The sequence below is a fragment of the Capsella rubella genome, unplaced genomic scaffold, assembly GCF_000375325.1.
Source record: "Capsella rubella cultivar Monte Gargano unplaced genomic scaffold, Caprub1_0 scaffold_1, whole genome shotgun sequence".
Lineage (NCBI taxonomy): Eukaryota > Viridiplantae > Streptophyta > Magnoliopsida > Brassicales > Brassicaceae > Capsella > Capsella rubella.
This window is the reverse complement of record NW_006238923.1, coordinates 8,294,862-8,322,664: the sequence shown is the minus strand read 5'-3', so window position 1 is coordinate 8,322,664 and position 27,803 is coordinate 8,294,862. Positions and strand designations below refer to the sequence as shown.

At 37.2% G+C, this 27,803-nt stretch overlaps 12 protein-coding genes across 16 annotated transcripts; 5 read left to right on the top strand and 7 right to left on the bottom strand.

Moving 5' to 3' along the window:
• The first annotated feature begins 254 nt into the window (after window positions 1-254).
• On the top strand, window positions 255-1,667 carry LOC17897023. Its single transcript, XM_006304556.2, is given in 6 exon segments — window positions 255-314; window positions 414-593; window positions 710-835; window positions 932-1,075; window positions 1,180-1,547; window positions 1,549-1,667. Coding segments are annotated over 6 exon segments (927 nt in total). The 3' UTR covers window positions 1,598-1,667.
• A 282-nt stretch (window positions 1,668-1,949) lies between these two features.
• On the top strand, window positions 1,950-3,646 carry LOC17900459. Its single transcript, XM_006305250.2, has 6 exons — window positions 1,950-2,029; window positions 2,209-2,345; window positions 2,425-2,589; window positions 2,668-2,790; window positions 2,878-3,021; window positions 3,116-3,646. Exons 2-6 carry the CDS (start codon window positions 2,217-2,219, stop codon window positions 3,554-3,556), a joined length of 1,002 nt encoding a protein of 333 aa, XP_006305312.1. The 5' UTR covers window positions 1,950-2,029; window positions 2,209-2,216; the 3' UTR covers window positions 3,557-3,646.
• On the bottom strand, window positions 3,607-5,565 carry LOC17899463 (probable inactive poly [ADP-ribose] polymerase SRO2). The gene is made up of 5 exons (XM_006305342.2): window positions 5,022-5,565; window positions 4,622-4,860; window positions 4,379-4,506; window positions 4,149-4,286; window positions 3,607-3,839 (listed from the first exon to the last, which is right to left on the bottom strand). The coding sequence occupies exons 1-4, from the start codon at window positions 5,486-5,488 to the stop codon at window positions 4,173-4,175; spliced, it is 948 nt and encodes a 315-aa protein (XP_006305404.1). The 5' UTR covers window positions 5,489-5,565; the 3' UTR covers window positions 3,607-3,839; window positions 4,149-4,172.
• Window positions 5,566-6,275: 710 nt separating this feature from the next.
• Window positions 6,276-9,913, top strand: LOC17900379 (proline-rich receptor-like protein kinase PERK12). Its single transcript, XM_006306828.2, has 8 exons — window positions 6,276-7,574; window positions 7,675-8,160; window positions 8,232-8,318; window positions 8,472-8,542; window positions 8,645-8,721; window positions 8,868-9,015; window positions 9,106-9,267; window positions 9,385-9,913. Exons 1-8 carry the CDS (start codon window positions 6,713-6,715, stop codon window positions 9,628-9,630), a joined length of 2,139 nt encoding a protein of 712 aa, XP_006306890.1. The 5' UTR covers window positions 6,276-6,712; the 3' UTR covers window positions 9,631-9,913.
• LOC17898436 lies at window positions 9,892-10,865 on the bottom strand. The gene has a single exon (XM_023789023.1). The coding sequence runs from the start codon at window positions 10,752-10,754 to the stop codon at window positions 10,185-10,187; it is 570 nt and encodes a 189-aa protein (XP_023644791.1). The 5' UTR covers window positions 10,755-10,865; the 3' UTR covers window positions 9,892-10,184.
• A 949-nt stretch (window positions 10,866-11,814) lies between these two features.
• On the top strand, window positions 11,815-13,317 carry LOC17900325. Of its 2 annotated transcripts, XM_006304521.2 has the most exons (5): window positions 11,816-12,013; window positions 12,090-12,239; window positions 12,367-12,504; window positions 12,607-12,750; window positions 12,839-13,317. In XM_006304521.2, the coding sequence occupies exons 1-5, from the start codon at window positions 11,954-11,956 to the stop codon at window positions 13,145-13,147; spliced, it is 801 nt and encodes a 266-aa protein (XP_006304583.1). In that variant the 5' UTR covers window positions 11,816-11,953; the 3' UTR covers window positions 13,148-13,317. The 2 variants fall into 2 exon arrangements, with proteins under 2 accessions (XP_023644787.1, XP_006304583.1); XM_023789019.1 differs by lacking the exon at window positions 12,367-12,504 and having other exon boundaries at window positions 11,815-12,013; window positions 12,090-12,233.
• Window positions 13,318-13,730: 413 nt separating this feature from the next.
• Window positions 13,731-15,325, top strand: LOC17899201. The gene is made up of 5 exons (XM_006303708.2): window positions 13,731-13,912; window positions 14,021-14,173; window positions 14,283-14,429; window positions 14,523-14,669; window positions 14,769-15,325. Exons 1-5 carry the CDS (start codon window positions 13,850-13,852, stop codon window positions 15,075-15,077), a joined length of 819 nt encoding a protein of 272 aa, XP_006303770.1. The 5' UTR covers window positions 13,731-13,849; the 3' UTR covers window positions 15,078-15,325.
• A 309-nt stretch (window positions 15,326-15,634) lies between these two features.
• LOC17899750 (probable mannan synthase 3) lies at window positions 15,635-18,362 on the bottom strand. 3 transcript variants are annotated; one of them, XM_006307092.2, is made up of 8 exons: window positions 18,016-18,362; window positions 17,597-17,926; window positions 17,423-17,521; window positions 17,068-17,320; window positions 16,732-16,979; window positions 16,325-16,638; window positions 16,041-16,235; window positions 15,635-15,944 (listed from the first exon to the last, which is right to left on the bottom strand). In XM_006307092.2, exons 1-8 carry the CDS (start codon window positions 18,079-18,081, stop codon window positions 15,782-15,784), a joined length of 1,668 nt encoding a protein of 555 aa, XP_006307154.1. In that variant the 5' UTR covers window positions 18,082-18,362; the 3' UTR covers window positions 15,635-15,781. The 3 variants fall into 3 exon arrangements, with proteins under 3 accessions (XP_006307154.1, XP_023644781.1, XP_023644782.1); XM_023789013.1 differs by lacking the exon at window positions 18,016-18,362 and having other exon boundaries at window positions 17,068-17,324; window positions 17,597-17,692; XM_023789014.1 differs by lacking the exon at window positions 18,016-18,362 and having other exon boundaries at window positions 17,428-17,521; window positions 17,597-17,692.
• Window positions 18,363-19,709: 1,347 nt separating this feature from the next.
• Window positions 19,710-22,721, bottom strand: LOC17897792 (probable polygalacturonase At1g80170). 2 transcript variants are annotated; one of them, XM_023777285.1, is made up of 9 exons: window positions 22,546-22,721; window positions 21,819-22,036; window positions 21,463-21,591; window positions 21,171-21,341; window positions 21,052-21,072; window positions 20,674-20,963; window positions 20,498-20,606; window positions 20,293-20,409; window positions 19,710-20,170 (listed from the first exon to the last, which is right to left on the bottom strand). In XM_023777285.1, exons 2-9 carry the CDS (start codon window positions 21,996-21,998, stop codon window positions 19,886-19,888), a joined length of 1,302 nt encoding a protein of 433 aa, XP_023633053.1. In that variant the 5' UTR covers window positions 21,999-22,036; window positions 22,546-22,721; the 3' UTR covers window positions 19,710-19,885. The 2 variants fall into 2 exon arrangements, with proteins under 2 accessions (XP_023633053.1, XP_023633052.1); XM_023777284.1 differs by lacking the exon at window positions 22,546-22,721 and having other exon boundaries at window positions 21,819-22,150.
• Window positions 22,722-22,728: 7 nt separating this feature from the next.
• LOC111828620 (pentatricopeptide repeat-containing protein At1g74600, chloroplastic-like) lies at window positions 22,729-23,565 on the bottom strand. The gene has a single exon (XM_023777001.1). The coding sequence runs from the start codon at window positions 23,563-23,565 to the stop codon at window positions 22,729-22,731; it is 837 nt and encodes a 278-aa protein (XP_023632769.1).
• On the bottom strand, window positions 23,500-24,847 carry LOC111828714 (pentatricopeptide repeat-containing protein At5g27110). Its single transcript, XM_023777286.1, is given in 2 exon segments — window positions 23,500-23,618; window positions 23,620-24,847. Coding segments are annotated over 2 exon segments (1,143 nt in total). The 5' UTR covers window positions 24,733-24,847; the 3' UTR covers window positions 23,500-23,588.
• Window positions 24,848-24,980: 133 nt separating this feature from the next.
• LOC17900273 (pyrrolidone-carboxylate peptidase) lies at window positions 24,981-27,185 on the bottom strand. The gene is made up of 5 exons (XM_006305538.2): window positions 27,068-27,185; window positions 26,623-26,889; window positions 25,716-25,820; window positions 25,563-25,610; window positions 24,981-25,465 (listed from the first exon to the last, which is right to left on the bottom strand). Exons 2-5 carry the CDS (start codon window positions 26,881-26,883, stop codon window positions 25,226-25,228), a joined length of 654 nt encoding a protein of 217 aa, XP_006305600.1. The 5' UTR covers window positions 26,884-26,889; window positions 27,068-27,185; the 3' UTR covers window positions 24,981-25,225.
• Window positions 27,186-27,803: the final 618 nt, after the last annotated feature.

Here is a 27,803-nt window from a genome sequence, read left to right as displayed (position 1 = left end):
AATTCTCCAATTTATCAACCGTATCTTTGATATCCTATTTTCTCAGCATGTAGGTCTCGTCTCTACGTCAATCACTCACGAGAATTGAGTTGCCCATTTAATTTGTTTAGCCGTACGTAAAACTTAACGTACACCATTAATTCTCTCAAGATCTTAGCTAAGATTCATCAAACCATATCAAGCTTTATATCATAGATTTGCTCTTGTGCGTGCATTTACCAAGTTTAGTTTGTAGACTAAACTCTCAAAAAGAAATGGGTATATTTGCTGGATTTGGTAGCTGGATTAGTCAGAACAATGAACAGCCACGTAAGGTAAGTTTCATTTCCATCAATTAGAACTCCTGAAGAAGTCAACTCAACATAAACCTATTGTAGAGATTATTATGATCATCTATGTTTTTTTTTTTGTAGGCCGAGGCCAATAGATCTGAAAATGTTGAATCTAAGTCTGAGTCAGAAATAGATAATGATAATAATGAACATGATAAGATGAAGAAATATTATGACGAAGATGAGATGAAGATACAAGATCAACTTTGGATAGATGGAGAGAAGAAGCATAGATGGCATGATCACCCTCCAAAAGTGAAGGTATATAATAAAAATAAAAAAACAGCAAACATACTTTTAGATTTTGTTGCCTTTAAAGGAATTCGAATAAATATCATAAAATTTTCTTATATATATATTTTTTTTTGTATTTGAAGGTGACAACAAAAAAGGGTCTTTGCCATATGAAGATAGAATTGACATTGGGATTTCAGCCTGATAAAGTCTTCGGACTTATTACTGATCCATCATCTAAAGGATCATTTTTTCTCGACCCCCCTCTGGTTTGTTTTCTTATCATTCATTGTATGTTTAGAAATGTGTTATTAACTGTAGCAATACCTTGAGAGGGTGCTCTTTTCTTTTCCTTTTTAATGAAGGGAGGCAAATCAAGAAAAGTTTTGATGGAGGATGGACCAAGGCAAATCGCGAAGGTTGGGAAAACCGTTGAGTGGAAATTCCTTGGGCGGTCTTTCGCTATCCCCATAAGTGTAATTGTCGATGAAAACAGAAAAGAACTTACAGTAAGAAGTTTTTCTATTATCCCCTCACACTAATCAATCTTTTGCTGTTTTGTATTGGTAAAAGTTTACTCGGGTTCCTCGTGGTGATGATTGATCGTTAACAGGCAAAATATAAGAAAAAGAGAATGGTGTTGATGAAAGTGTTCAAAGGTAGCTATAAAGTGGAGCCACTATACGTAGATTCAGAACGCTTATGCAAGAACATAGAGCCAAAGAGTCCTGAAGAATACAAAAGATGTAGCTGCGGAAAAGGAAGGATCGCATCAAAGGTGACAATAAACCAATACTTTCAGCCATATCCTCCTTTTAACCTGCCGCCATTATCTTGGTACATTTGTAGTGTCACAATCAAGAACACCAAAACTGCGCTTAAAACACTTCAAACTTGGGGTATAAGCATTCGAAATCCAGGTGTAACGACTTCAACCGACAAAGATGGAAACGTAACAAGACATGCCAAGAAAAAAGGAAAACAACAACGTTGAAAACACTAGACTAAATGAATACTACTACATGTCGTAACTTGTAAGTTGTAAATTTAGTATACTATTCTAAATGAATAAAATGCTCTTACTTGCTCTTTATCTATTAATTCTATTCATAATCCCCTAATAGGCCCATTAATTACATATCTAAAGCTAAATCCAAAAAAAAAATGTTAATGGGTATTTTTTTATTTCCTTTCTCTGTCGTCATCTTAGTTCTGACAAACACATGTCTCCTTTAGCCCACTTACATAGATTAGAGAGGCGAAATAAATAATCTCAATAATTGAGTCTGAATTAGAAACCAGAGGAGACAGGTTAGAGTAACACGAGTTCAATAGCGACAAGTGCAAACATGAGTTGAACTTGAAAGCAATGTCCGGCCGATTTCACGCACATGCTTTAACGTCGAAAGAGAGTACTCACGAGAATGTAACTTGTCCCAGATCTTTAGTTCTTGGTGCGTAAGGTACACTCAGTCTCCACCTAACTGGTTCTTGATATTATATATCATTAGTTTCCTATTTACTTTGTTAATCTTTGATCAATCAAACCACACTGTGTTTTTTTTTTTTCCCAAACCACATCGTTGACTTTGATCTCTCACTTTTATCTTCTTGCTCTGTTTTTGTGACCTAATTTTACAAGAAACAAAGATGGGTGGATCTGAAGTTTCAAGAACAGAGGAGAAGAGCGGCATAGGTTTGGTTAAATTGTTCGACAACAATGTTGTGTTTTCAGGATTTTTGGTTTGGATCAATCAGACAATTCAAGAGCCACTCAAGGTCAGTCAAACTGATAATTTCCATTTCAAGAAGCTTATTCAAATATAGAAATTTAGTTAGATTATGATTCTTGTTATAGGCTGAGTTCAAGAGATTGAGGAGTGTTAAGGAGCTAAGCTTGATTAAGTCAGTGTCAGAGATAGAGACAAATTATGAGAAGCATAGAGATGAGGAGAAGTTAGAGAAGCAATTACAAGCTTGGAGAGATAATCCTTCATGGATCGATCAACCTCCTAAAGTGGTGGTAAGATTAGATCTCAAAACTAAGAGACTTGGTAGAATCTAGAAATTAGAGATGATTCTTTAAATTTGATGCTTGCAGGTGAAATCACAAAATGGCTTGTTTTGTCATTTGAACGTTGAAGTAGACGTAGGATTGCCTCCTGAATCAGTCTACAACATTTTCACTCATCCAGACAACAAAAGATACTTCAAAAACATCAAGGTGCTTTTGCAGGGTCTTGTTTTGTTTGATTTGAAATGAGTGTTTACAGCAAAGACTTGAGACAGAGATCTTAATGATCATAAACAGGAAAACATATCGAGAACAGTTTTGATCGACGAAGGGCTAAAGCAGATCGTTGAGGTGAAGCAAGCCGCGGCCTGGAAGTTCCTTTGGTGGGATGGAACTTTCCCTATTCATCTAATTGTCAAAGAAAACCGAGAAAACCTCACCGTAAGATATATTTTGCATCCCTCAAAAGAATCAATCTTTTCGTTCTGTCTTCACAAACTCAATTTGGGTATTTTCTATTGCTTATTGAGGCTAGTCAAATTATAAGCAAGAGAAAACAATGTTCATGAAAGTCTTCGAGGGCTGTTGGAAAGTTGAGCCATTGTTTATAGACGAGCACTTATGCGACCGCTCGAAGCCAAAAACTCTAGAAGATTACCACAATTGTAGCAACGGACGAGGAAGGATTGGGTCGAAAGTGACAATGGATCAGATGTTCCAACCTTCTGCTATTCTTACTCCACCACCGCTTTCTTGGTACATACGTGGGATCACTATTAAAACCACAGAGAGTATGATCGAAGATCTTCTCGCTGAAGCTACTAGACTCCGGGGAGGAGGAGGAGGAGGCCATATGGATGATCAAGGAGAACACAGTGCCGTAATGGAGAACACCAAAACTGTGGACATTAAAGAAAGATGGAGATCGCGTAGGAGGAACAAAGGGATGAGATCTACAAATGTTAGGACAATGTAATTATAAAGATTCTGAAACTGGAACTTCTTGATTGCTGTAGCCTGTAGAAATATGGAATGATTCACATCGAAACAAGGTCTTTACAAGTTTCCCAATTAAGTGCAAATCAAAAGGAATCCTCTGTTTATACCACTAACAGAAACTGTACTTTCCAATAGGGAAAAAAAATCCTTAAAAAATAAAAAACTCTCATATACTTCCTTATACATTTTGATTGAAGCTCTCATATATGCATCTTCTACTGATTTTTCTTCTTGTCATCTTCCACACGAGAGAAACTTCTCTGCAAGTAATAAGGGAGAAAAGAAAAGTCAATAGTATTCTAGAAAATAAAAGACATTTCTTAAATGAAAGCAAATGAATGGCCTCAAACATTGCATGAGTTGGATCAAACAATCAACACACACACGTATAAAGGCATATAAGCTGATGTGGAGTTTGACAAGAGAAAGGTCACTTTTCATAATATATATACTCCCAATAAAAGAAGAAGACTTAAGTTAAACAATCCTTGCTCCATAAGTAAGAAAGAATAAGAACTTTCACTTTACATTAATTTGATTGTTGAGAGAATAAAGAAGACTTTGCTTACCTCATGTGTGATGATCTTTTTTTCTCAATTCTTGACCTTGTTTCTGTCTCTCTCATTCTTAATGATCTCAGCCAAGAGATTGTCTCCAGCCACTTCTCTCATCTTCCTGACCAATTGGTGTCTCCTGATCCTCCGTGTCTGCAATAATAAACCCACATAGAGAATCTAAGTAATGAAATATCAAAAACCGTGGAACATAATATACAATAGAGAGAAATTGGATACCATACCCGAAAAGCATCGTAAGTTTGGATGATCAAGTTCATTCTTGAAGGTTCCATTGATTTGGACAGCAATGACATCAGGGCGGCAAAACTAACCCACGGTGAGCTTGGTTTTGCAGCCAAACCATCTCTACCTAATGAAACAACAAACAAAACTACTTCCTTTACCCACTATGAAAACCACATATACCCAATTCATAAAAAGAAGAGACTTTGAAGAAACAAAGGAAGTGTTTTAAAACAAACAACCTGGGAGACGAGGAGACTTAAAGCTAACGACGTAACTCGGTAGGATGTACGAGTTCATGTTACAGCTCCATATCACATACTTCCTAGGGTTCTGGAGATCATCAACACCAGAATCAAACTCAGCAGAGCTAGGATACGACTGTTTAGAGCCGGAGTTGATTAGCTCAGGCCTCCCCAAGATCAAACGGCATAAGAGAAGATGCCTTAAACCCTCTTCATCTGGCTCCGTAGCTGAAGCCCTGCAAAAAACAAAAACCTCTACATTTCTCAATTCAATCTACTTAAGACACAAAAGGATCAAAATCAAATATTCCCATGGATTAATCGTTTACACAGTTAATCAAACTCCAAAATCCACGGATCAAGTTCATGATTAAGCAAGAGAAGAAACAGAACTTACGCAAGAAGAGAGAACCTAGAAGGAACCAAATGGATTCCAATCCCATGAGAATCACCAGCAGCAGGAGCAGCACCATTCCCAACCTCGCGATTGGTAAACCCATAAGAGACGATCCTCTCAATCTCCTCTTTAGAAGCAGCGTACCAACCGTAATGCACATTCGCATCACCGCCGTTTTTACTCGCCACAGCGTCAGTGAAAACCTTGAAGGAAAAAAACTTGGCTTGCGTCGTGAGCGAGATCCCTTCCGAAGAGTTCTTACGAATCTTCGCGATCTTCGTGTCCCTAGAGAAACTACCCATCCCAGAGATCAAACACCTCTTGATTACATCGTAATCCTCGTTTCCTTCGCTGAGAAGAATCAGCGAGGATGATGAATCTTCACCGTCACAGAGTGGATCGAAGATTTCGCCATTATCAAGGTTGGTGAGGGAAGCTTGGTCCTCAATCTCGACCTGCGCCGCCATATCACCAACTCTCACACAAAAAAAATGAGAGAAGGGGAGAAGAAAGCAAAAATGATCGACGTGGTTCTCTCCGTATAAACGGTTTTATGGTAAGCGGTGCCGTTATTACCTTTTCTGCTTGCACGACAAGATTTTTTTTTTTTTTCTTACCTCAATCCTAATTTGTTAAATGACTATATTACCCCTATCACGTTACTTACCACAGTAAGGAATAAAATATTAGCATCTTTGTTTTTTTGGTTTCTTAATGCTGTCATTTTGTTCTTATCTGATTTTTTATTAGGATAAGTTTAGTGAATCCTAATTAATTCTGTGCTTATTAGAGCTTAAATTGACTAATGTAAAATACAATTTATGAAGACGGGGAAAAAGATTACTATTAAATACGTTTATGACAAGGAAAAATAAATATGATAGATGTAGCGATTGTAGTGTAGGTTAATAAATTTGGTTAATAGTGATAGGCTTTTCCATTTGAAGCAATGCCTTGTTCGGGTGGCCAAAGTTTTTGGTTTTTTTTTACTTGGTTGTTGTTATTTGATAGAACAAAATAAAATAAAATCTAAAATGATAATTATCGTATGCATTGGGCTTTACTATTGGGTCTGTAATTAAAGGCCCATTAAAGATTCACTTCGGATTCAACGAAGATATCGAGTCGGGTTCGAAAAGGTCCGATTAAACTTCAAATTTTTTTGGTTTTAATTTACGCGGTAACCCGAGAATCAAGGTGTGACATCCCAAAAGAAACAATACGATGTGACAAAAAAAAAAAGAAACACAGAGACGACGACGACGTGCCCTCGACTTATCATCATCATCACTAAAATACGATCATGGCGATTTGTTAATCCTTCTCTATTTTTTTTGTTTTTCCGGGAAAAGCAAGTGAGGGAGAGGGAGAGAGAGAGAGAACAAAGAAAAAAGAAAAGTAAACAAAAAAAAACAGAGTTTTCTCCCTCCATTAACGTATTAGCTCCTCTCTCTCCACTTTATTTTCAATTAAGTTCCTGCAAATTTTTATAAACCCTAGTTTTGATTCAATTGTTTCTGGGGATTCTTTTTTTAAATCAAAGTAGGGATTTTGAAGACTTGAGATTATTGGGTTCGTCGTGAATTGAGATTATTGGGTTCGTCGTGAATCTCATTCAAAAATCGAAACTTTTTGTTGTTTAATTGATCAATTTCGACTATTTGATTACAAATTTAGAAAGAAAGAAAAAAATGTCAGACTTTGGCGATTCGCCGATTTTATCGCCACCAGCACCGCCAGCTGATTCCGCTCCTCCACCGGAAACTTCAACCGGAAACGCTGCTCCTCCACCTGTTGATTCGACCCCTCCTAGCCCACCGGCTGATTCATCACCACCGCCGCCGTCAGAACCATCGCCTCCTCCTCCCGATTCAGTGTTTCCTCCTTTGCCTTCAATTTTTCCTCCGATAACAGCTTCTCCGCCTCCACCGTCTGATTCTTCTCCACCGGCTGATTCAACCCCTTCGCCGCCGCCACCTGCTTCAAACAAATCTCCTTCTCCTCCGGCAGATTCAGAAACACCACCGGCTCCACCAGCTGAATCAGATAACAACCCTCCTCCTTCGTCTCCAGACATTCAACCGCCACCTTCTCCATCATCTTCGCCCAATGTAGATCCTACAAACCCGGAATCACCACCTTTGCAAACTCCTCCGGCTCCACCATCATCAGATCCTACCAATACACCCCCAGCTCCACCATTTGACCCTACCAACCCTCCGCCAATTCAACCATCAGTACCAGCCAATTCTCCTCCGGCTAATCCCAACGCGCCGCCTAGCCCATTCCTCACAGCGCCACCCAAAACTGCTTCCGGTGGACCTGTGTCCTCTCCATCTCTCAATTCTCCCAGCAAAGGAACACCTTCCTCAAACCAAGGCAATGGAGACGGCGGCTATCAAGGGAAGACTATGGTCGGTATGGCTGTCGCCGGTGTCGCAATCATGGCGCTAATAGCCGTTGTGTTCTTAGTGAGAAGAAAGAAGAAGAGAAAGGCTGATAGCTATAATCACTCACAGTACTTGCCACACCCCAATTTCTCTGTTAAATCAGGTTCAAAATCTTTGCTTTATCTCTCTGATTCATCTCTGTTGCTTGGGTTTTAATCAGGATTTAGAAATGAACAGCATTGTTATATTTCCTTTGATGTTAGATGGATTCGTATATGGTCAAGACCCTGGTAAAGGATACTCTTCTGGTCCTGGTGGTTCAATGTACAACTCACAGCAACAACATTCTACTATGGGAAATAGCTTCGGCCCACCTGGTGGTTATCCTCCTCATCAAATGCAATCTAGTGGCACACATGACTCTGCAATCCTCGGAAGTGGCCAGACTCATTTCAGTTACGATGAGCTTGCATCAATAACTCAAGGCTTTTCTCGTCAGAATATTCTTGGAGAAGGAGGATTTGGATGCGTTTATAAAGGTACATTGCAGGATGGTAAAGTTGTAGCAGTTAAGCAGCTTAAAGCTGGAAGCGGACAAGGTGACCGTGAGTTTAAGGCAGAGGTTGAGATCATCAGCCGCGTTCACCATCGCCATTTGGTCTCTCTGGTTGGTTACTGCATTTCAGACCAGCATAGATTGCTTATTTATGAGTATGTCTCTAATCAAACGTTAGAGCATCATTTGCATGGTGAGTGGCTTTTACCATTTCCGCGATAGATAAAAACTGTATGTGTTAGACTAACTCACTTTACTCTTTAGGAAAGGGAATGCCGGTTTTAGAGTGGTCTAAGAGAGTCCGGATCGCTATAGGATCAGCCAAAGGGTTGGCATATCTGCACGAAGACTGTAAGTAATTTCCTCATCCATTTGTTAAGAAACTGTTAATGGTTCAGAGCAAACAGGATCACAGCCTTCAAATTGGTTTTGGTTGTGTGTTTTGGTGAAGCTTTTCATAGTTCATAATATTAGCCAGAGTCACATTCTTGTTTTGTCTTACAGGTCATCCAAAAATCATTCACAGGGACATTAAATCAGCAAACATTCTGCTGGATGATGAATATGAAGCTCAGGTATTAAAGAAATCCCCCTTAATTATCTAAATATGACTCTATAAAGTTGTAGCTGTTGAGACTTGTTCTTGGTCTTATGAATTTTTGTTTTCTGGTGTTTAGGTTGCTGATTTTGGACTTGCTAGACTCAATGATACAACACAAACTCATGTATCAACTCGCGTTATGGGGACCTTTGGGTAAGTATACATCACAAACTCTTCTCCAACTGGACCTTTATTGATTCCTGCTTGAAGACAAGGTTTCTTCTCTGTGCAATGAGAAAATGCTTTTGATAGTGCCTAGTAGTATCCCATTGGATCGAAGCTAACATTTTCGTGTTCAGGTACCTAGCGCCGGAATATGCTTCTAGTGGAAAATTGACTGATAGATCCGATGTTTTCTCGTTTGGGGTTGTTCTCTTAGAGCTTGTAACTGGACGGAAACCAGTTGACCAAAGTCAGCCTCTAGGAGAAGAGAGTTTGGTGGAATGGGTAAAGAACCAATCTTCAACATATATTCTTCAACTACAGTAAAGCATTGGCTCTAGTTTACTCATGCAGTACTTATTCATGAACTCACAGGCACGCCCACTGCTTCTCAAAGCCATTGAGACCGGAGATTTTAGCGAACTGATTGATACACGGCTCGAAAAACATTATGTGGAGCATGAAGTCTTCAGAATGATCGAGACAGCTGCTGCATGTGTTAGACATTCTGGTCCAAAACGTCCACGCATGGTTCAGGTAATTCTGACTAACCAAAAGTCCAAAGCTCCCATATACAGCAACAAGTAATTGCTCTATACAGTTCTTGATTCTAACCTCATCACATCTGGAAACATATCTACTCTTTAAAATAAGGTTGTGAGAGCATTGGACTGTGACGAAGACTCAGGAGATATTAGCAACGGAATAAAAGTTGGGCAAAGCACAGCTTATGACTCAGGGCAATACAATGAAGATATCCTGAAATTCAGAAAAATGGCATTTGGTTTTGACAAAGACACAGAGTCAGGATTGTACAGTGGAAACTACTCTGCCAAAAGCTCTTCTGATTTCTCAGGGAACGAATCTGAGACTCGACCTTTCAATAACCGACGGTTCTGATCAAACAATAGGTGAAAGTAACACATACATCTCCCTCCTCCTTGAGCTCTGTAAAGCCATTCTTTTCGTATATTGTGAGATGCTTTTCTTGGTAGGTGCCTTTAGATTTTGTTCTCTAATGGCTAAATTCCTCAGAAAAGGTAAATACATAGAAACCAGATAAGTTGTGAAAGAGTTAAATGTCTTGTTTTGCTTTTTCTCCGTTCTGTGTTCCTAATTTTTGTTCGAGTTAAAGAGGATAGTGAAGAACTCTGTATTCTGTATAAAAACGTTCTTCCATAAATCTGTTTACCATGATACTTACAAAATTTACTTAGAAAATGCTACATATATTGGATTTATTCAGTACCTTATATATGTCGAGAGTATCTCCTTACAATATACTAATCACACCACGGGATTATAAGAAGTTTGATAGCTTCAGCTCTAAGTTCCATACAGATAAGAAGGAGAACAAATCAAACCAGAAAAGCAAAAGCACAAAACAAATCAAAGTTAGGAAGCAATTAAGGCATTAACATAAAAGTAGTTTGTTCTCAGACAAACTAAGATCATTAGTGTCCTGGTCGGAACTCAAACTCAGGACCTCCACGTCTGATCTCGCCTTTAGATTGATGGTCTCCATTTTCCGGTAGCTTGAACCTCACTGCATGTTTGATACTCGGTGGAGGTGGGCCTCCTCCGCCTCCGCCTCCGCCTCTTTCTCCTCTCTTGTTATCAAATCCGAATTCTATATCATCTTCGTCTCTACCAGAAGGTTTCTCAATTGGCTCAGGCCGTTTCATATCTAACCCAAACTCCATATCGCCTCTCTCCCTCGGCTCACGCTCCACAGGGCGAATCTCACGGCTCTTCTTGGACGAAGTCTTCTCATTCTTTTGATGCTTGCTATGGTGCTGCTTAGCCGCACGGCTTTCACGGTTACATACCCTCCCAAAGACACAAGCCAGAGCCGACAAGACAAAGATCACAGCTAGGACTATGAAGACCGTCCCAAAGTTTCCGCTTGAACCGGAGGAAGAAGAATGTTTTGAAGAAGAAGATGGGTTTGGATACTGATTATTATATGCGTTAGGATACACAACAATAGGCTGTTGCATTTGTTGTACTCCTTGATCTCCCATTTTTCTTCTTCTAGGTTTTGGTTTTCTTTGTTTGGTTCTTAAAGATAAATCAAGAACTGTTATAAGAAGATATATGTTGGAGTTGTTAGATGTTGGGGAAGTCTTGTTTTTGGAGTTCCTTGAGTAAAGACCAAGGAGGGTTACTGAGAAGGTACTTGTGAAACAAGAAAGGTGAATATGCTTCATTCCATGTGAGATTAGGGGCAATGTATTAGTAGCATTTGTGGTTAGAAACGAACTTTAATATTTAATATGTATCATACAAAAGTGACAGGTAACGCAAAGAATAAGACTTATGCGTCTGAAACCAACATTTTGTATTGAAATCGAACATTCGTTGTTGTTTTTTCTTTCTTTTCTTTTTATAAAGATAGAACGCAAAAGAGATTCTTTGTGATGTGTAAGTGCATGGAGAGAGAGGTGCACTTTGGAACAAATCTGTTTTCTTTGTGAGGAGATAAAGTGTGATTTTGTACAATTTAATTTAATCTTTCCAACTAAAATTCAAAAAAAGAAGATTATGGAGTGGGCTTTACCAATCATTGGCTCTTTTATATTCCCATTTACTCACATATTTTTGCATAAGTCAGCTTTTAAGAGTTTACCAAACATATAGATTGCTTTAATTTTTTCTATGCATTTTTATTAGATTATATCAAAAAAAAAAAAGAATACTGTTGGTTTATAGTTATATAAATTTGTTAATCACAAGTAATAGAGTAATAGACACATTTGCTCGCATAAAGAGATTTATATTGTTCAAGTTTAAACAAGTGTAGGATTAGCGTAAAAAGCACATTTTTGTGTTATTTCATGCCTCTTTAAATAGTTGAATGTTACTTTCATACCTAATGCTAAGGTATGTAATTTCCATCATCTTCAAACAAACAACTCAATCTTGAATAGTAATCACTAACCCTAATGGGCTTGTAGGCATATATTAACAATTCCTCATGTAGTTCTTGCTTGTACGTCAAGAAAGAAGTCACAAGAATTGAGCTTCCTAGTTTCTCTTTTTCTCAGTAAGTAAACGTATCCTACAACTCCACCTTTCTCCTCTTCTTTCAATCTCTCTAAAACCTTACATTTTTCCGTTGACTTCTTTTCCTCATTACGTCAACCATCTCTTTGTTGCTCTATTGGGAAACTCTATATTAGTCGTCATTTCCTCTTTGTGGACTAAAGTTTTTAGAGAGGTGATGGGTAGATCTCCTGGATTTGGTGGCTGGATCAATCAGAACACTCAACAGCCTTCTAAGGTCAGTTTCATTTCCATGATAACTCAAATCACATAAACTTTTGTTGAATAGATAATGATTATGTTGGTTGTTGTAGGATGAGTGTAAGAGATCTGAAAATGTTAAATCTAAGTCAAGGCCAGAGATAAATACTCAAGAGGAAAGAGATGAAATGAAGGAGCAATTAAAACTTTGGAGACATGCAGAGAAGAAAGAGCAATGGGAAGATTTCCCTCCTAAGGTAAAGGTAAGATCAAAGAAGCTAACAAAAATCTCAATACTGTAATCTTTTGCCATTAGATTGAGATTTGAGAGTTAGGATATATATAGTAGTCTTAAGAAAGAAAGATCCTAAAAATTTTCTATGTTTGAAGGTGGAAACAGAAGATGGCATTTGCCATGTGGACATAGTGTTTGTATTAGGATTGCCTCCTCAAGCAGCTTACGACGTTTTAACTAATCCAGACAACCAACCATACTCTAGAATAATCAATCGGCGTCACGAACTTTTGGTTTTTCTTTGATTTTTCTTATCATTAATGTATGATTCAAAAAGAGTATTAGCTGGTTATATAACAATCTTTGAGAATTGTGATATTTATTTTCTTACCAAGGAAAACGTGTCAAGAAAAGTGGTGTCCGATGATGGATCAAGGAAGACAGTGGAGGCGGAGAAAGCTGTGGCTTGGAAGTTTCGCTCGTGGTCTGGAACTATCCCTATAACTCTAGATTTCGTCGAAAACCGTAAAAATCTTTCTGTGAGAAACCTCTTTCTATCTCTAATGAGAATCAATCTTTTTGTTATATTTATCTTGGAAAAACTAATCTCTTGCTCATTGTAAGTAGGCAGTGTATGTGAAAAACAAAATGATGTTCATGAAAACTTTTGAGGGTAGTTGGAAAGTGGAACCAATATACGTGGTTTCAGAACGCTTGTGCAAGAACGTGAAGCCAAGGAGTCGAGAAGAATACAAGAAATGTAGCGGTGGACAAGGAAAGATTGCGTCCAAGGTGACAATGAACCAGACCTTTCAACCCTCTTCTCTTTTGAATCTGCCACCACTTTCTTGGTACATCCGTAAGATCACTGTCAAGATCACCAAGACTCTCGTAGAAGATCTTCAAGATATGGGCGCCAAGATTCGTGGTGTTTGAAAATGCCCTCAAATTTTAGTTGCTACCGTTTTGGTATAAACATTTAATAGTGTTCTTGAATCACTTTATTATATCATCCGAATAGAAGAATACTAATATTTAAAGTCACTTTGTTCATCACAATACTAGTATGCTTTACTGAATACAAAAGTTTGAGTATCATGTTATTATTTACAAATAATTTTGAACAAAAAAATTGTGTTATAATGTAGCATCAGTTGAATGAGAATTTGGGAAATAAAATTCCAAAACTATAGTACTTTCGCCAAAAAATCTATAGTGTTGTTTAAAACTATAACTTATTCTAAAACAATGCAAATGAAAAACACTAAAAAGCTATCGAACAAGTAATAATCCTGGTTTAAGTCCACGATGATCGGATTTCTCATAACTAAGGCCTAGCAGAAACATTCCACATGCAGCTCTCTAGCTTGTACCACAAGATACAAGTCACGAGAATTGAGCTGCCTAGTTAATTTCTCTTTTTCGTGGTAACGTATCGTACACTCCACCTTTGCTCTTCTTTCAGTTTCATGTTATATTTCGTCTACATCTGAAATCCATCTTTGTCCCTGAAACCTTATATTTTGACTTCTTTCCTCTGTAAGTCAACTCTGTCTCTGTCTCTCTATCATCTATCTCTCGGACACCGTCTTTGGATCATCATTTTACTCTTTGTGGACTTAATTTTGAAGAGAAGAAATGGGTATATTTCCTGAGTTTGGTGGCTGGATCGATCAGAACACTCAGCAAGAGCCTCTTAAGGTTAATTTCATTTTCCATATATTAGAGAACCCGAGAACTCAAATCAAAGAAACTATCATTGTATTATGGGATAGATAGATTAAGTATGATTTATGTTTGTTGTTGTAGGCTGACTCCAAGAGGTCTGAGAATGTGAAATCAGAGTCAGGGTCGTCAGATATAAATACTTGCGAGGAGAGAGATGAGATGAAGGAGCAGTTAACACTTTGGAGAGAATCCGAGAAGAAGAAACAATGGTACGATCCTCCTCCTAAGGTGAAGGTACAAAGATCAAATCCGCTAACAAAATTCTCAATTACTTCAAAATTTTTATGGCCTTTTTAAGGATAAAGATCTCAAAATCTATAACATTTTCTTTTTATAATTGGAGGTGGAAAGAAGAAATGATCTAGTTAAGGGTATGACAACTATAGATATGGAGTTTACATTAGGATTACCTCCTCAAGCAGCCTACGACGTTTTAACTAATCCAGACAACCAACAATACTCCAGAATAATAAAAGGACATTACCTTCTGGTTTCTTCTTATAACTTATCATTTTACGATTCAACAACTAAAAGAGTACAATAACAATATTTCAGTGTGTGAATGTTTTCAATCTTTATGTAGGAAAACATATCAAGAAAAGTTGTGTCGCCCGATACTGGAAAAGGAAAGATGGTGCAAACGAAGAAAGCTATTGGATGGAACTTTCTTTATTGGTCTGGAGCTATCCCTATAACCGCAAGTTTCCTCGAACAACGAAAACTCCTCACTGTACAAAAACATCCCTCACGCTGCTGAATCCATCCTCTTTTGTTTTTGTCAGTCTTGGAAAGTTTTATATAGGTTTGTGTTGCTATATATGGTTGGCAGGTAGACTATTCGATAGAGAATGAGATGTTCATAAATATGCTTGAGGGTCAGTATAAGTTGGAGCCTTTATTTGTAGATTCAGAACGCTTTTGCAAACACATGAAGCCGAAGTGTAGAGAAGAATACGAGAAATGTAGTTGCGGACAAGGAAGGATCGCGACGAAAGTGAAAGTAGAGCAGGTGTTTAAGCCTACTTTTCTTTTTAATCTGCCACCGCTTTCTTGGTTAGTTCGTCGTATCACCATCAAGGTAATGAAAACCATCATCCAAGATCTTCAAATTAATGGAGCCGTGATCCGAGGTGTTTGATCAATTGATAAAACATCAAGAAGAATCAAACTATACAAATCCTAGCAAAATTATCATAAACAAAGCATCGAATGTAAATCTGTAACTTGATTCATACAAATCCTAAAGCCAGCTCTTATCAAGTAGTAGATTAAATCTTCGATTATAGTTAATTTTAGCAAAACTATATAGAAATGTATTTTTCCTAAGACCACCATTAATGGTGATATCTTAGAATCAAAATTTACTCTATAGAGTATCTTATATAAGTTCTACATACAAAAGACCCCTCCTTACACAATCAGAACAACAAATCACAAAAGCAGCAGAAACAACAAAAGCAGATACCATAAAAAAAAAAATGTCACATACCGAAATTACCCTTATCAGAATGCTTACGCGGTTTACATGCGTGACGGGTCATTGGTCGTAGGTGGCAGCTAACAAATCAAAAACCGCCACGTCATTTAAAACATCTTCAAATCATTTGGCGTTTGAGTTGTATATTTGTATATATGATACAATTCGCAAACAAAAACACAAATCATAATTTAAAAAAAAAATGTTACGTATGATTAATGAGAAGTTCATAATAATAAGTTACATTGAACAGATACAAGGGTTTAACTTGGTTTAACCAAGATCCAGTCACCTAATAATGTGGTCTAATCAAATAGCCAAAATAAAACACATTTGCTATCTCAAAATACAAAAGTCTAGTTTTTCTAAACGGTTGGAACAAATGTGCCAATATAACCAACACCAGCAACAAAGAATGCACAAGACTGTAGAAACAGATAAACATAGAAGTATGATCCTCCATATGCGAAATCGTAGCATCCGCATAAGAATATGTATAGCCCAACAACGAGTTCTCTCCAGTTGAGTCTGCCAAAAAAAATCGTTAAATTAGATTTAGTTACGACGACGTTTTAGAATGCTTTAAGGATCAAGTAATTGTAAGTGTGTGTAGTAAGTATGTACCTTTGTCCAAATCTTGTATAAAGCTTAGTTGTGGCTTTGGCTATTAACTTAGACTTGAGAGTGTCACCTAGTTTTTCAGTAACTACCCATTCGTTAACCCGTCCTGCCTCGAGTAATCCGATGAAAGTCGCCTTTGTTCGATGCATTGACATTACGTTCTCGAATAAGATCCAGAAGACAAGAAGATGGAATGATCTACACTTGACAATATTGTCAAACTTTTTGTCATACTAAGAAATGAGAGAACAGAGTTTTTATGAAAGTAGAGAGACAATGTTAATTACCGAGGTGTGGCGATTGCGTTGAGGATAGTGATTGTAGTAGGGAAATAAACAGTTGCCCATTTAGGAACTTGGAGCTCAGGGAATAGCACAGTTGTTGGTAGGATCAGACAGTAGAAGACAAATGTGAAGATGTGTACAACAATCTTTCTTATGAAGAAGAAGTTGTATATGAGATATAACTTCTTCCACGCTGACACTTTCTTGTTCTGTAAGATTTCCATTGTCATCTTCCTCCACAGGTTAGCTGGTCCACAAGACCATCTATGTTGCTGAAACCTGTATGCTTTGAATGTACTTGGCAATTCATTTTTCACCTGATTTTTTTAGAAAGGAGTGTCTTGAATGTAACCTTTAAAGTTCTTAGTTATATAGTGATTGAGTTTAAAACGGTTTATAGTAAGTAGTACCTCGACATCATGGACATATACAAATTTCCAACCATGAAGACAAGCTCTTACAGCCAAATCCATGTCTTCGACTGTTGTTCGATCTTTCCATCCTCCAGCTTCGTTTAAAGCTGCGATTCTCCAAACACCCGCGGTTCCATTGAATCCAAAGAAAGCATGGATTGAAGAACCAGATTCTTGCTCAGCCACAAAATGGTAGTTTAGTGACATCTCCTGCATTCTTGTCATTAAGCACTCGTTTGCATTCACTACATGTAACACATCCCCTACATTAGAGTCACAATACTGACTTAACATAATAACCATTACTTTTCCAAAAAGATTGATGAGTCTTACCAAACTTCCAACGGCATTGGACAAGTGAGATCTCGTGGTTGTGAATAAGAAAAGGAATGGTTCGTTCTAGAAAGTCAGGATCAGGCTGGAAATCAGCATCGAAAATGGCGACAAACTCGCATTGTTTCACATAGTTGTGCATCATTCCTGCCTTCAATGCTCCAGCTTTGTATCCTATTCTGTTGTCTCTAATCTCTGACATTATGTTTATACCTTTCCTCGCCCATTTATCGCACTCCGCATTCACCAGTTCCTGTCTTTTCCAAAACCATTTCATATGTCAACACTCTGCATTAAGTCAGAGGAATCAATCATATTTTGAAAAAAAGAAAAACAAAAAAATTGAACAAAGGACCTTACTAGCTGGATCTGTGGAATCATCAAGAACTTGAACTATCATTCGATCCAACGGCCAAGATAGCCTACAGGCTGCTCCTATAGATAACTGACAAACCTGTGACAAAACAAGAATATGATTAGAAGAAAGAGTATAATTTAGTTGGCTACAATATAAATTAATAGTAGTTACCTCTTTCTCATTGTACATTGGGATCTGAATCAGAACCATTGGGTAGTTTGTATTGGCCAGCTCAAGATCATCATCCTTGATAGCTTCCCATTTGTGTACTTTCTCAGGTGTTCTTCTCAGTAGTTTCACAAACACTACAACTATGCTCATATAAACTCTTTCTATGAACAACAAAAAGGACATCACCAAACATATCGTCACTAAGCATTTCAAGATTGGTATGAACACAAAGATTCTTGTCTGCTTCCAAATGTATATAACATCTCCAATTATGCCACTTGTAACAACCCCATCTGTATCTAATGATCCTGCTAAGTCGTGTCTTTGAACCTTCAAACCCACAAAACAAGATTACATATAATGTGAAATCAAGAATCAAAAAGTAAGTGAAAGAGAGAGAGAAGAGATGATGAATTTACCAGAAACCAAGAGGAAGGTGAAAGAGAATCATAGAGAAAGAGAAAGAATTTCATAAATGGTGACATGTTTTTCTTCAACAGGACTTGAAGAAACTCTCCAGAAGCTCAAAACTTAAACATGGAGCTAAGCTAGGAAAGATGTTTTTTATTTTTTTGTCTTTCCCTCCTAGCGAGCAGAGAGATCTTGGGTTTGTGTCCTGAGTTTGAAGATTCAGAACAATGTCAGGACCAGATCTTGTTTTTATTCCTCATTTAAATAATAGTAACAAGCATCGCATACACATTCTCTTCATCTCCTATTATTGTAAATCTAAACAACTTTTGAGAGAAAAGGAAAATGATTAGTCTTTGTATTATTATAAGTTTTATAACAATGAGCTATATGATTTTGAGTTGAGGGATGCATCTTTAGTCTATTAACATCCCCACTTGTTCAATCTCCTCTCTGGTAGATAAAGTCGAAGTAAATGTTACAGTTGTACTCGTTATATTTTTTTCTATTCTTTGTAAAAGGGGTGTTTGACTTTTTTGGTCCTATTTTTTTTTCTAAGTATTGAACATTCCTCCTCCTTTGCTAATGACTTTTTATTTTCTCAAGACTGTTAAAAAAAAAATCTTTTTTTTTGTCTTTTTTTTGTCAGATTGAAAATATTTGCAGTCAAAGCTTCTTTATACTTTTATTACTCGAAGAACATATGTCACAAAAAATATACTGTCACAAAAAATATACTGTCACAACTCACAAGAAGATATGTCACAAGTAATATATATCAAAAAGAGTAATACTAAAGTCATAAACCTTTAGAGACTTATCAGAGAACTTGAAAGCAAATACAAATATGAGTACAACTAAATCAGATTTTGTAAAAATGGAGAGTTTTGTGATGTTACCTCAGAAGCTTTCTCTCTGCCCCAACTTGAGTTTTGCCACACAAAATAAACTTAGTGCTTCTTCACAACTTTGCACTCACTCTCTTTTTTTTTTTTTTTGCTACAATAATTTTGCAATAAGATGGAACATTATTTGGTTTAAATGGTAAACAAAATCATTATTCTCGCACGTCTTAAGATTCCCCGGGGAGATGGCCATTGTACCATAATTAGTTTTTGGTTATTTCTTTCGTTTTAAGGAAATCATTTCTTTATATGCATTCTTCTGTATATGGACAAACCAATATTACCCTATACGACTTCTATACCATATGAAAATGAAACAAAGCAAATTGTTTTTTTTTTTTTTGGTTAAAGAAACAAAACAAATTGTTGAAAAAAGAAATATATATATTTTCATATACATTATCTTATAGATTGGTCGTTTGATTATATACACATTACAAGCAAATTGCAAAGCCAAGACTAGATCGTTTAGGTGATTTAGTTGTTGAGTTGTTTCATTGAAAGAGTAAAATAAAAATGGGTTTGGTATTGGTCATTGATGTTTACAGCTACACATACAAAATTGTGAAAATATATAAAGAGATGAGTGTGGCACGTGCCAAACATATCAAACCATTCAATCTATCAATCAAACAACTCAATCAAAGCAATTGCGACCTTTGGAGTCTCCATGTGCCTCTCTAATCCTAATTCCTAAAGTCAAATTTTTTTGTTTTCCTTTTTTTCTATTTTCATATGTGGGAGTACTACTAGCACAAATACAAAATTTAAAATTCATTCACAAAAAAAAATTGCTGTATATGAAATTTTTATATAAGAAAGATGTGATACAAAAGGTGGAGAAATGCTGTTAAGTGAACAACCTTATGGTTGATTATAAAAGTGAAAAAATAAAATTCTTGTTTACTATATCATATGCTTCAGAAAACTATTTTACAATATCATCCATCCCTCACTACAACACTTTAGAGCATCAGAGCTCGTCGTGGCCAGTCTCTGACTTGTAACTTTGGTACATGCCCTTGTCGTCGTGCGAGTAGAGACAATCCGCAGACGGATGGATCACTCCATACCCAAAACCTTCCGCTGAGTTACAGTAGGCTTCAACTTGACCGTCTTTGCCTTCAAGATTCACATTGTTGAGGACAATGTGGCTGCAAGGGACTGTGTCGCTGCACGCAAATTTGATGGCTTTTGCACTTTTGGTTGTCCCGGTTACGTTCTTGTACATTATCTGGCTGATTTTAACCGCTGAGGTCTGCATTTATACCAAACAAAAAGAAAGAAAGAAAAAAAAACAGTTTTCATCTTTGAGTGTTGTTTTGAATCTTTTGATAGAATAATCACAGTCATGAGGTTGTATTGATATTGTAAGGTAACCTGATTTTGACATGTAGTTGGAGAATCACAGTAGAACTGATCAATGAGTATCGGATTTGCGACATCTTGCATCTCTACGTTTGAGAATCGAATACCCTGAACGTAACCAGAACCTCCCTGTTTTTCGAAAGAGAAACAATGAACTAAAATTGCTGTGGATCTCGCCAAATGAAAGGTTATTAGATTGAAGCCTTTTTTTGTTTACCTGATATGTTTTGATTCTGAGTCCATTAGTCGTCCCTCTCAATAAGGCAGTGTCCAACACTACTTGTGTTACAATGCCTGTTGTGTTATCCTTCCCAAGACTTCCAATGCTGCAAGAAATTCCAAATCAATATGTTTGATTTGTAACAGACATTATATAAAAGCTTGCTGATGTACCTGATTCCATGTCCAGGTCCGCAATAGATGTTCTTCATCTTTATATTCGAGCTCGCATTCACAATGGAGACACAATCATCCCCTGTGCCGATTTTACAGTCTTGAAGGATAACATTGGTAGATCCAGTGATATGGATTCCATCAGTGTTGGGACTATCTCCTGGAGAAGAGACCATAACTTTGGAGACACGAACTGAATTTGACCTAGCAATGATGAAGTTCATCTGCTGGCTGTTCTGGATCGTCAACCCACTCACTTTCACACCTGAACTAGATTCTATAGTTAGTGCCTGCAGGGAGAAAACGAAAACAGATTGGTGAACCAAACAAGCCATTTGTCAGGAGAAACTGGTAAATGATGATGGCAGTGTTTCTTACCGTTGGTGCACTTTTGCAAGGCTGTAAGAGAGCAAGTAAGATGTGTAAGATTATATTCGAAACCTCAACATTTAGTTTTTGAGTTATAGAAATCTAAATTTGGGTATAGAAGATTTTACGTTAGACTTGTTTTTCTTGCAAGAAGCAGCCCACCATTTGCTGCCAGAACCATCTATAACTCCTTTCCCTTGGAACACGACCCCTTTGAGTTTCGAAAACTCGAGCCAAATTCTTTGGAACTTTGAGTCCCAATTGCTTGGCTCATCTGGTGCCACTATTGTTCCGTCAATCTGTAGACAAAGACAAGTTTCTGAATTGTATAAGACATACTTGTATATATATATTAACGGTCTAGTTTCTGTTTTCCTACAGAAGACAACAAAAATTCAAGACTCAAAACGTCAAACTGACCTGAATGATCAACTTTTGTTGACATGGACCATTGAACTTTGTTGCATTTACTAAATACCGCCGTCCTTCTGGAACCAGGAAAACAGATTTTGGTGTATCACAGGCCTTGCTCCAAGCGCTAACGAATGCCTGAGTTGAGAAGAGCTCTGACAGATCAGTGACGCAAAAATATTGAATTAAACCACGCAAAATCAATAGGTCAAGTCTACAATACACAAAATTTTGTTTATAAATTTTCTCCATGATTTCAAGTTTGGGGATAGATTTTATTCCAGACATACCACTCAACTAATGGCGTTTTAGGTATCTACAAAACCTGTCACTTCCATGGAATAAGCAAATGATCGCAAATGTACCTGAGTATCATCAGAAACTCCATCTCCAGCTGCACCAAATGTATCCACATTCACCAGATTCTTACCAGAATTCCGGCTTGTAAATGACGGCAAATCAAAGAGTTTTGTATCATCATCATCATCTAGCATTACATCAAAGTTCTCCAGCTCCTCAAGGATGTCGAGATCGGTGTACACCATTTTCCCTGCAGCTCCATAAGCAGAGGCCAATAACAGACCTAGAAGGGAAAGAATAAAAAGCTTATCCATCATATGCTTCAATCAAAATCCCAAGAGAAGATTCCTGTTTGATTTTTAAATCCAGTGCCCACTAATGAGATTTCTTTGCTAGAGATGATTGGTTTTGGGTTGAATTTATATGCAGAGTAATTAATTGGGTTTGTGGGGTTTATTGGCTTGGCTTAAAAGTACATGAAGATAAGGCCTTGTTTTTCTATATATCTATGCTTAAAGCACAAGTCATGTGCTTTTTCACTTCTTTGCTTTACTCCAAAACCTCCACACAAAACCTTTGTGGTCAACTTGTTCGTGATAAAAATATTGTCCCATGATGTCTGAAATAAAAACAAAACGAGAAAGAAGGCCCTGAAGTTCTCGTAACTTTTTTACCTCAAGATGCTATTTTTAGAATTTTATACATGATTTGGTAATGAAGAACGAAGAACAGACAAACTATACTATATCAAAAGACAAAAATAGAAGAGGTCAATGAGTTGGTTGCACCAACCTGGCAATTAAAGAATCTTAGCCTCCTGTGTTGTCTCTGTAGAGTGTCAATCATGTGTTAAGGCTTCAAGCAAAAGAACCCATTTCCAGATATGTAGAAAAAAAGTGTGAACCTTTTGCAACTAGTTCGTTCTTCTTTTTCATGAAGCTCAAGCAAAAAACACCCTCTTGCAATTTTAGGTATTCAGTTTTTTACAATTACTGAACTGTAACCGATCTCCCTCATGAGCTCTCGTGAAGCAGCGATCTCTCTGATTTGTCTGGAGAATTCAAAGTCACCGATCTCAAAGTAAAATTTTGAAACTTGAATGTAAACAGTGAAATCCTCGGGTTCAAGATCCATCAAGACTTCCGCTGCTCTTCTTCCTATTGATTTGTTTTTATGAATCCTGCAGCTCTGCAGTAATGAGCTCCATGCGATGCAGTCTGCATCTCCATGTGCCTGAAGAAGCAGCCTTTCGGCTTTTTCCACCAAACCAGCACGCCCAAGCAAATCCACCATGCACGCATAGAGTTTCCTTCCTGGAGAAATTCCGTACCTTGATTCCATTGAGTCGAAAATCAGCTCCCCTTCTTCGACAAGCCCAGAATGACTGCAACCTGATAGTACAGACAAGATTGTAACTTCGTCTGGCATGAGATTCTTTTGATCCATTTCTCTCAGCATCTCAAGACACTCTCTTCCCATACCATTTCTAGCATACCCATTGATGATCGAAGTCCAGCAGAAGATGTTAGGTGACTCAAGCTCAATAAACACCTTCCGAGATACTTCATTCTGACCGCTCTTTGAATACGCATCAATTAGAGAGCACGAGACTGCAACATCAGAAGCATAACCAGATTTCATAGACCAGCAATGTATAAGCGCGCAGCTATGTAAATTTGCTGGAACAGAGAGTGAGAAAGCCTTGAGAACAGTAGAAAGAGTGACTTCGTCAATTCCAGTTCCTTCACTGATCATCGAACCAAACATCTCGATGATATCTTTAGTAATGCCACAGTGCATCAGAGAAGTCATCAACGAGTTACAACACTCAAGGCTCAAGCCAGGCAAACTCTGGTAAACCAACAGAGAACTGTCAATGTCATTGCACTTTCCATACATGTCAATTAGGGCAGACTGCACATGAAGACTTGAAACGTCAAAACCCATTTTGAGGACATAGCAATGGATCTGCTTACCGGACTGAATATCGCTGTTTCTACTGCAGAAATTTAGAAAAGACATGAATGACCGTATCGAAGGTCTCTTCCCCCAAAACTGCATCTTGCTAAACAAATCAACAGAATCAAGCACAGACCCATAATCTGCACATACAGAAACAATCGAGTTCCACGATATCACATCCTTTTCTGGGACAGCATTGAATGCTCTCATAGAATCAAATAAATCACCACAAGCAGAGTAGAAGTCCACAAGCGCATTAGCTACAAATATATTAGACATGTCCCATCCAGATTTAATCACTTGGGAATGCAATTGCTTCCCTTCATAATACAACTGATCATTAGAGCAACCACGGATCATATAACAATAAGTTAACCCATTTTCAGTAACACCTTCAAGTTCCATCCTATGAAACACACCAAACAACCGCTTGGAATCTCCAGCCTCGCAAAAACATCTCAACAGCAAATTACAAACTGGTAAATTTCTCTCAGGCATTTCATCAAACAACTTCAAAGTAACATCTACAAGCTGCAAACAGGCATAAAGACCCACAAGTGCAGATCTAACAAACAAATTACATTCAAACCCGAGTGAAACCACCCTACAATGAACTTGAATCCCTTCTCTACAGAACAATCCATCACTACATACACTCAGAACCGAAGGAAACGTGGAAGCACTCTCTCTAAGACCACAAGTAACCATCTTTGCATAGAGTTCAAAAGCTCTTAAAGAACACCCATTCCGACTATAGCCAGAAATAAGAAGATTATAAGTAACAACATCTCGTACAGACATTCCATCGAACACTTCCTGTGCAGTGATCAAGTTCCCGGATTTAATCAATTCATCAATTTTACGGTTATGGGTATAGACGATGCCGCTAGGGTTTTCTTGAAGAAACGAACTAAACTCCAAACGAGGCATCACAACAAGCGGTGCAGGATGACACAAATGCTGAGCTAAGCTCGTTGTTGCTCTTTGGAGAAAGTATAAAGCTTGAGCACCTCGCATGTCTCCGACACTTTGAAATTTGAATGAAGATTAAAATACACAAGTATAAAGAATGTAATCTCTCTCCAAACTGTAGTTAGCATTTGAATCAAGCTTAGGAAAAACAATAAATTGAATGCGTTCTTTCTCCTTGCACAGCAAGTATCATTGTCCTCACGAGAAACCGGCTTATATACAAGCCTGAGCACTCGAACCGAACTGATTTGGCCGGTTTAATAAAATTATCGAAATTTACGGGATTACCAAAATAAACCAAATGTAGCAAATTTAACCAAACAGAATCCAAGCTTTTTCACATTTTTCTTCAATAAAGAGATCCTTTTTTTATTACACAGAAAGATCACAAAGGCTCTTTGAGAGCCAAAAGCAATCTGTCTTTTTTAGTATCCTCAAACAATCCAACAAAAGAACACGAAGAGCTTCGTAGAGAGACGCAAATGGATCATATACATAAGATACTTACAATATTTGGCTTTTTAGTGGATTATAAACACTAGCAGGTAGCTGCAATTGCCTCCAAGAGAGAAGCCACAAACTGCATTTGAGTATCTTCATCGATTTTGGAGAAGAGAGGAACGTGAACGAACAGAGACTTGTGTCCCTTTTGCTCTGCGAACCTCAGAGAGTGGTAGTACACGTAGTTGCAAACGAAACGTCCAGCGTCGTCTGATTGGACAACTTCAAAGCCTTTCTTCTTTAATAACTCGAAAATGGACTCCGTCGAGCATGAACTCTTCAAGATACCCCAAAACACATTCAAATACTCAAATCCAATTAAAATGTCTAGAAAACCATGATTTTTGCGGTGAAGAATATACATCCACACGTACCTCTTTCGCCTTTGAAATGCTTCCATCCTCAACAACTATAGGAAGCCGCTGTGTAAAGAAATGTTAAAAAGAGAGGTGTAATAAGTGTCTTTCTTGGATGACATAGTGGATCCTATTGAAGTGAATTCATACGCATATGTTGTCGGTTTTTACCTGTGGTTGCCATCCCAATTCATCAGGACAACGGAAATGAGCTTCGTTCACTGCTTGTCTTTCAATTGCAAATTTTGTTGCTCCGCTATTCACCCCTAGATGAAGCTATAAAGAAGCACCACAGATTCATGAGCAAAGACAGTGTTTTTAGATCTTTTAACCATCAGAAGACATTCTCAAATCACAAGAAGAAAAACTAAACTAACAAATTTAGTTAGAAGTTAGAAGTTCTTACAAACTTAAACTTTCTAAGACCTTAACTAACAAATTTTACCCAAAACAAATTTCAAATCAAGAACCATGAATATAAAAAATCCTTAGTCTTATGTTCTCTCTTGAGTATATAAACACAACTCCAATACAAACACGAAGGCCGACTCATCACTGAAGATGGAAAGGAAACACAGCTGAATCACACACCATTAACGGTCTAAGTCTATAATTTGTCTCAAATAGTCCATAATCAAGTGCATAAAATCAATTTCATACAACTTTTCAGGTCCACAAGCTGAGATTTCTGAGAGAGCTAACAGAGGGTCACCATTCAATCATATATTGCAGCCATCTCAAGTGAAGCTAAAACACAATTCAAAAACCAAAAACAGAGGAAAGCTCCCAAAGAGATAACTCTCTTTCCAATGGTGATGATGACCACCAACGAGAGCTTTAACCCTATACATATATGACAATATAATTCCCAGGAAAAGAACACAAAAGCACAAGATCCTATTGTTGGACTTAGATTTAAGCTATCAGTCTAAGTCTAAAAAACAGAATACAAAATTGATTACCACAGGATCATCAGTCATATAGAGAAAATAAATTAGACTGAGACACTAGAGTAAATAATGATGACATCAAGAAACAGATGAAAATGATAACATTAAGAAACGAGTATAAGCCTTACCCAGACAACAGTTCCATTGCTGTTCTGATCACCAGAGACAACACTAGACTCCAAAACCTCATAAAGCTTAGATTTTGCACCTTCCCCTGCAGTGTCAAGAACACTGCAGCTACCAAGACTCAACCCAGAAGGCAAACCTCGTTTCTCAACATAAGATATCAGATTAGTAGCTATCTTCTCAGTAGGATTATCAGAAACCCCAAGAAATTTCTTGAACCCAGTCACATGAATCGTAATTGCTTTTGGACCTTCAGAACCCATCTCCACCTTCATAGTACAATAACATATACAAAATCAATAATCCCAAATCAAAAACCAAATCAATTTATCAGTTGTTAACGAAACTTAATCGATTTGATCATGAATACACATAAAAGGATAAGAGTTTGGCACAGCTCGTGAATTAAAAATTAAAGATCAGATCTTTTTTTGTTTTGTTTCTTACCTGAATTTTTCTACAAATTGCGATTGAAGATAATCAAAAATAAAAAACTCGAGCTTTTTGTGTTTTGACTTTTTTGGATTGAGGAAACAAAATTGGGTTTTGGTTTCTTTGTTGTGGAGAAGAAAATAATAGAGAGAGTTTTCGCGGTGGAGTAGGTTATAAACACACCACTGGTTTCGAATTTATTTACGAAAAAATGCCACTATAGGTGTTGTGCCGGAGAAATGAAACGTCTCCGACACCGTCTGAGGTTAATTGATGACAGTGAAGGATGATAACGTGGCGTTTCTTTATTGGACGATATGTTTTTTTTTGGAAAAAGAGGGAATAAGTTTGTTGAGAGACGCGCGGTGCCAACGAAACACAGTTTGCTTTTACGATATTGCCCCTGTCATCAGATTGGGAAAACGTGCAAAAATTACTTACTAACTCCATTTGTTAAAAATAATAAAAATAATTAATTTCATTTATTGAAATATTATAAAAGGAAAGTAGTTGTGACGTCAAAAGTAAACAAATATACTGTAGTATTTATATATAAAAAAAAACTAAACCTTATTTTATTAGAAATTAACTTTAAAAAAAAAATAGAGATTTCATTTTGATGTTGAATACTGATGAAGAAAAAAAAGTAATCACTATTAAAAATATTTCAAAAATCTAAAGAAATATCATTTTAATTAGCTGAAATAATTCATCAAAGGGATGTTAAATATTGAAAACAAAAACTATTAAC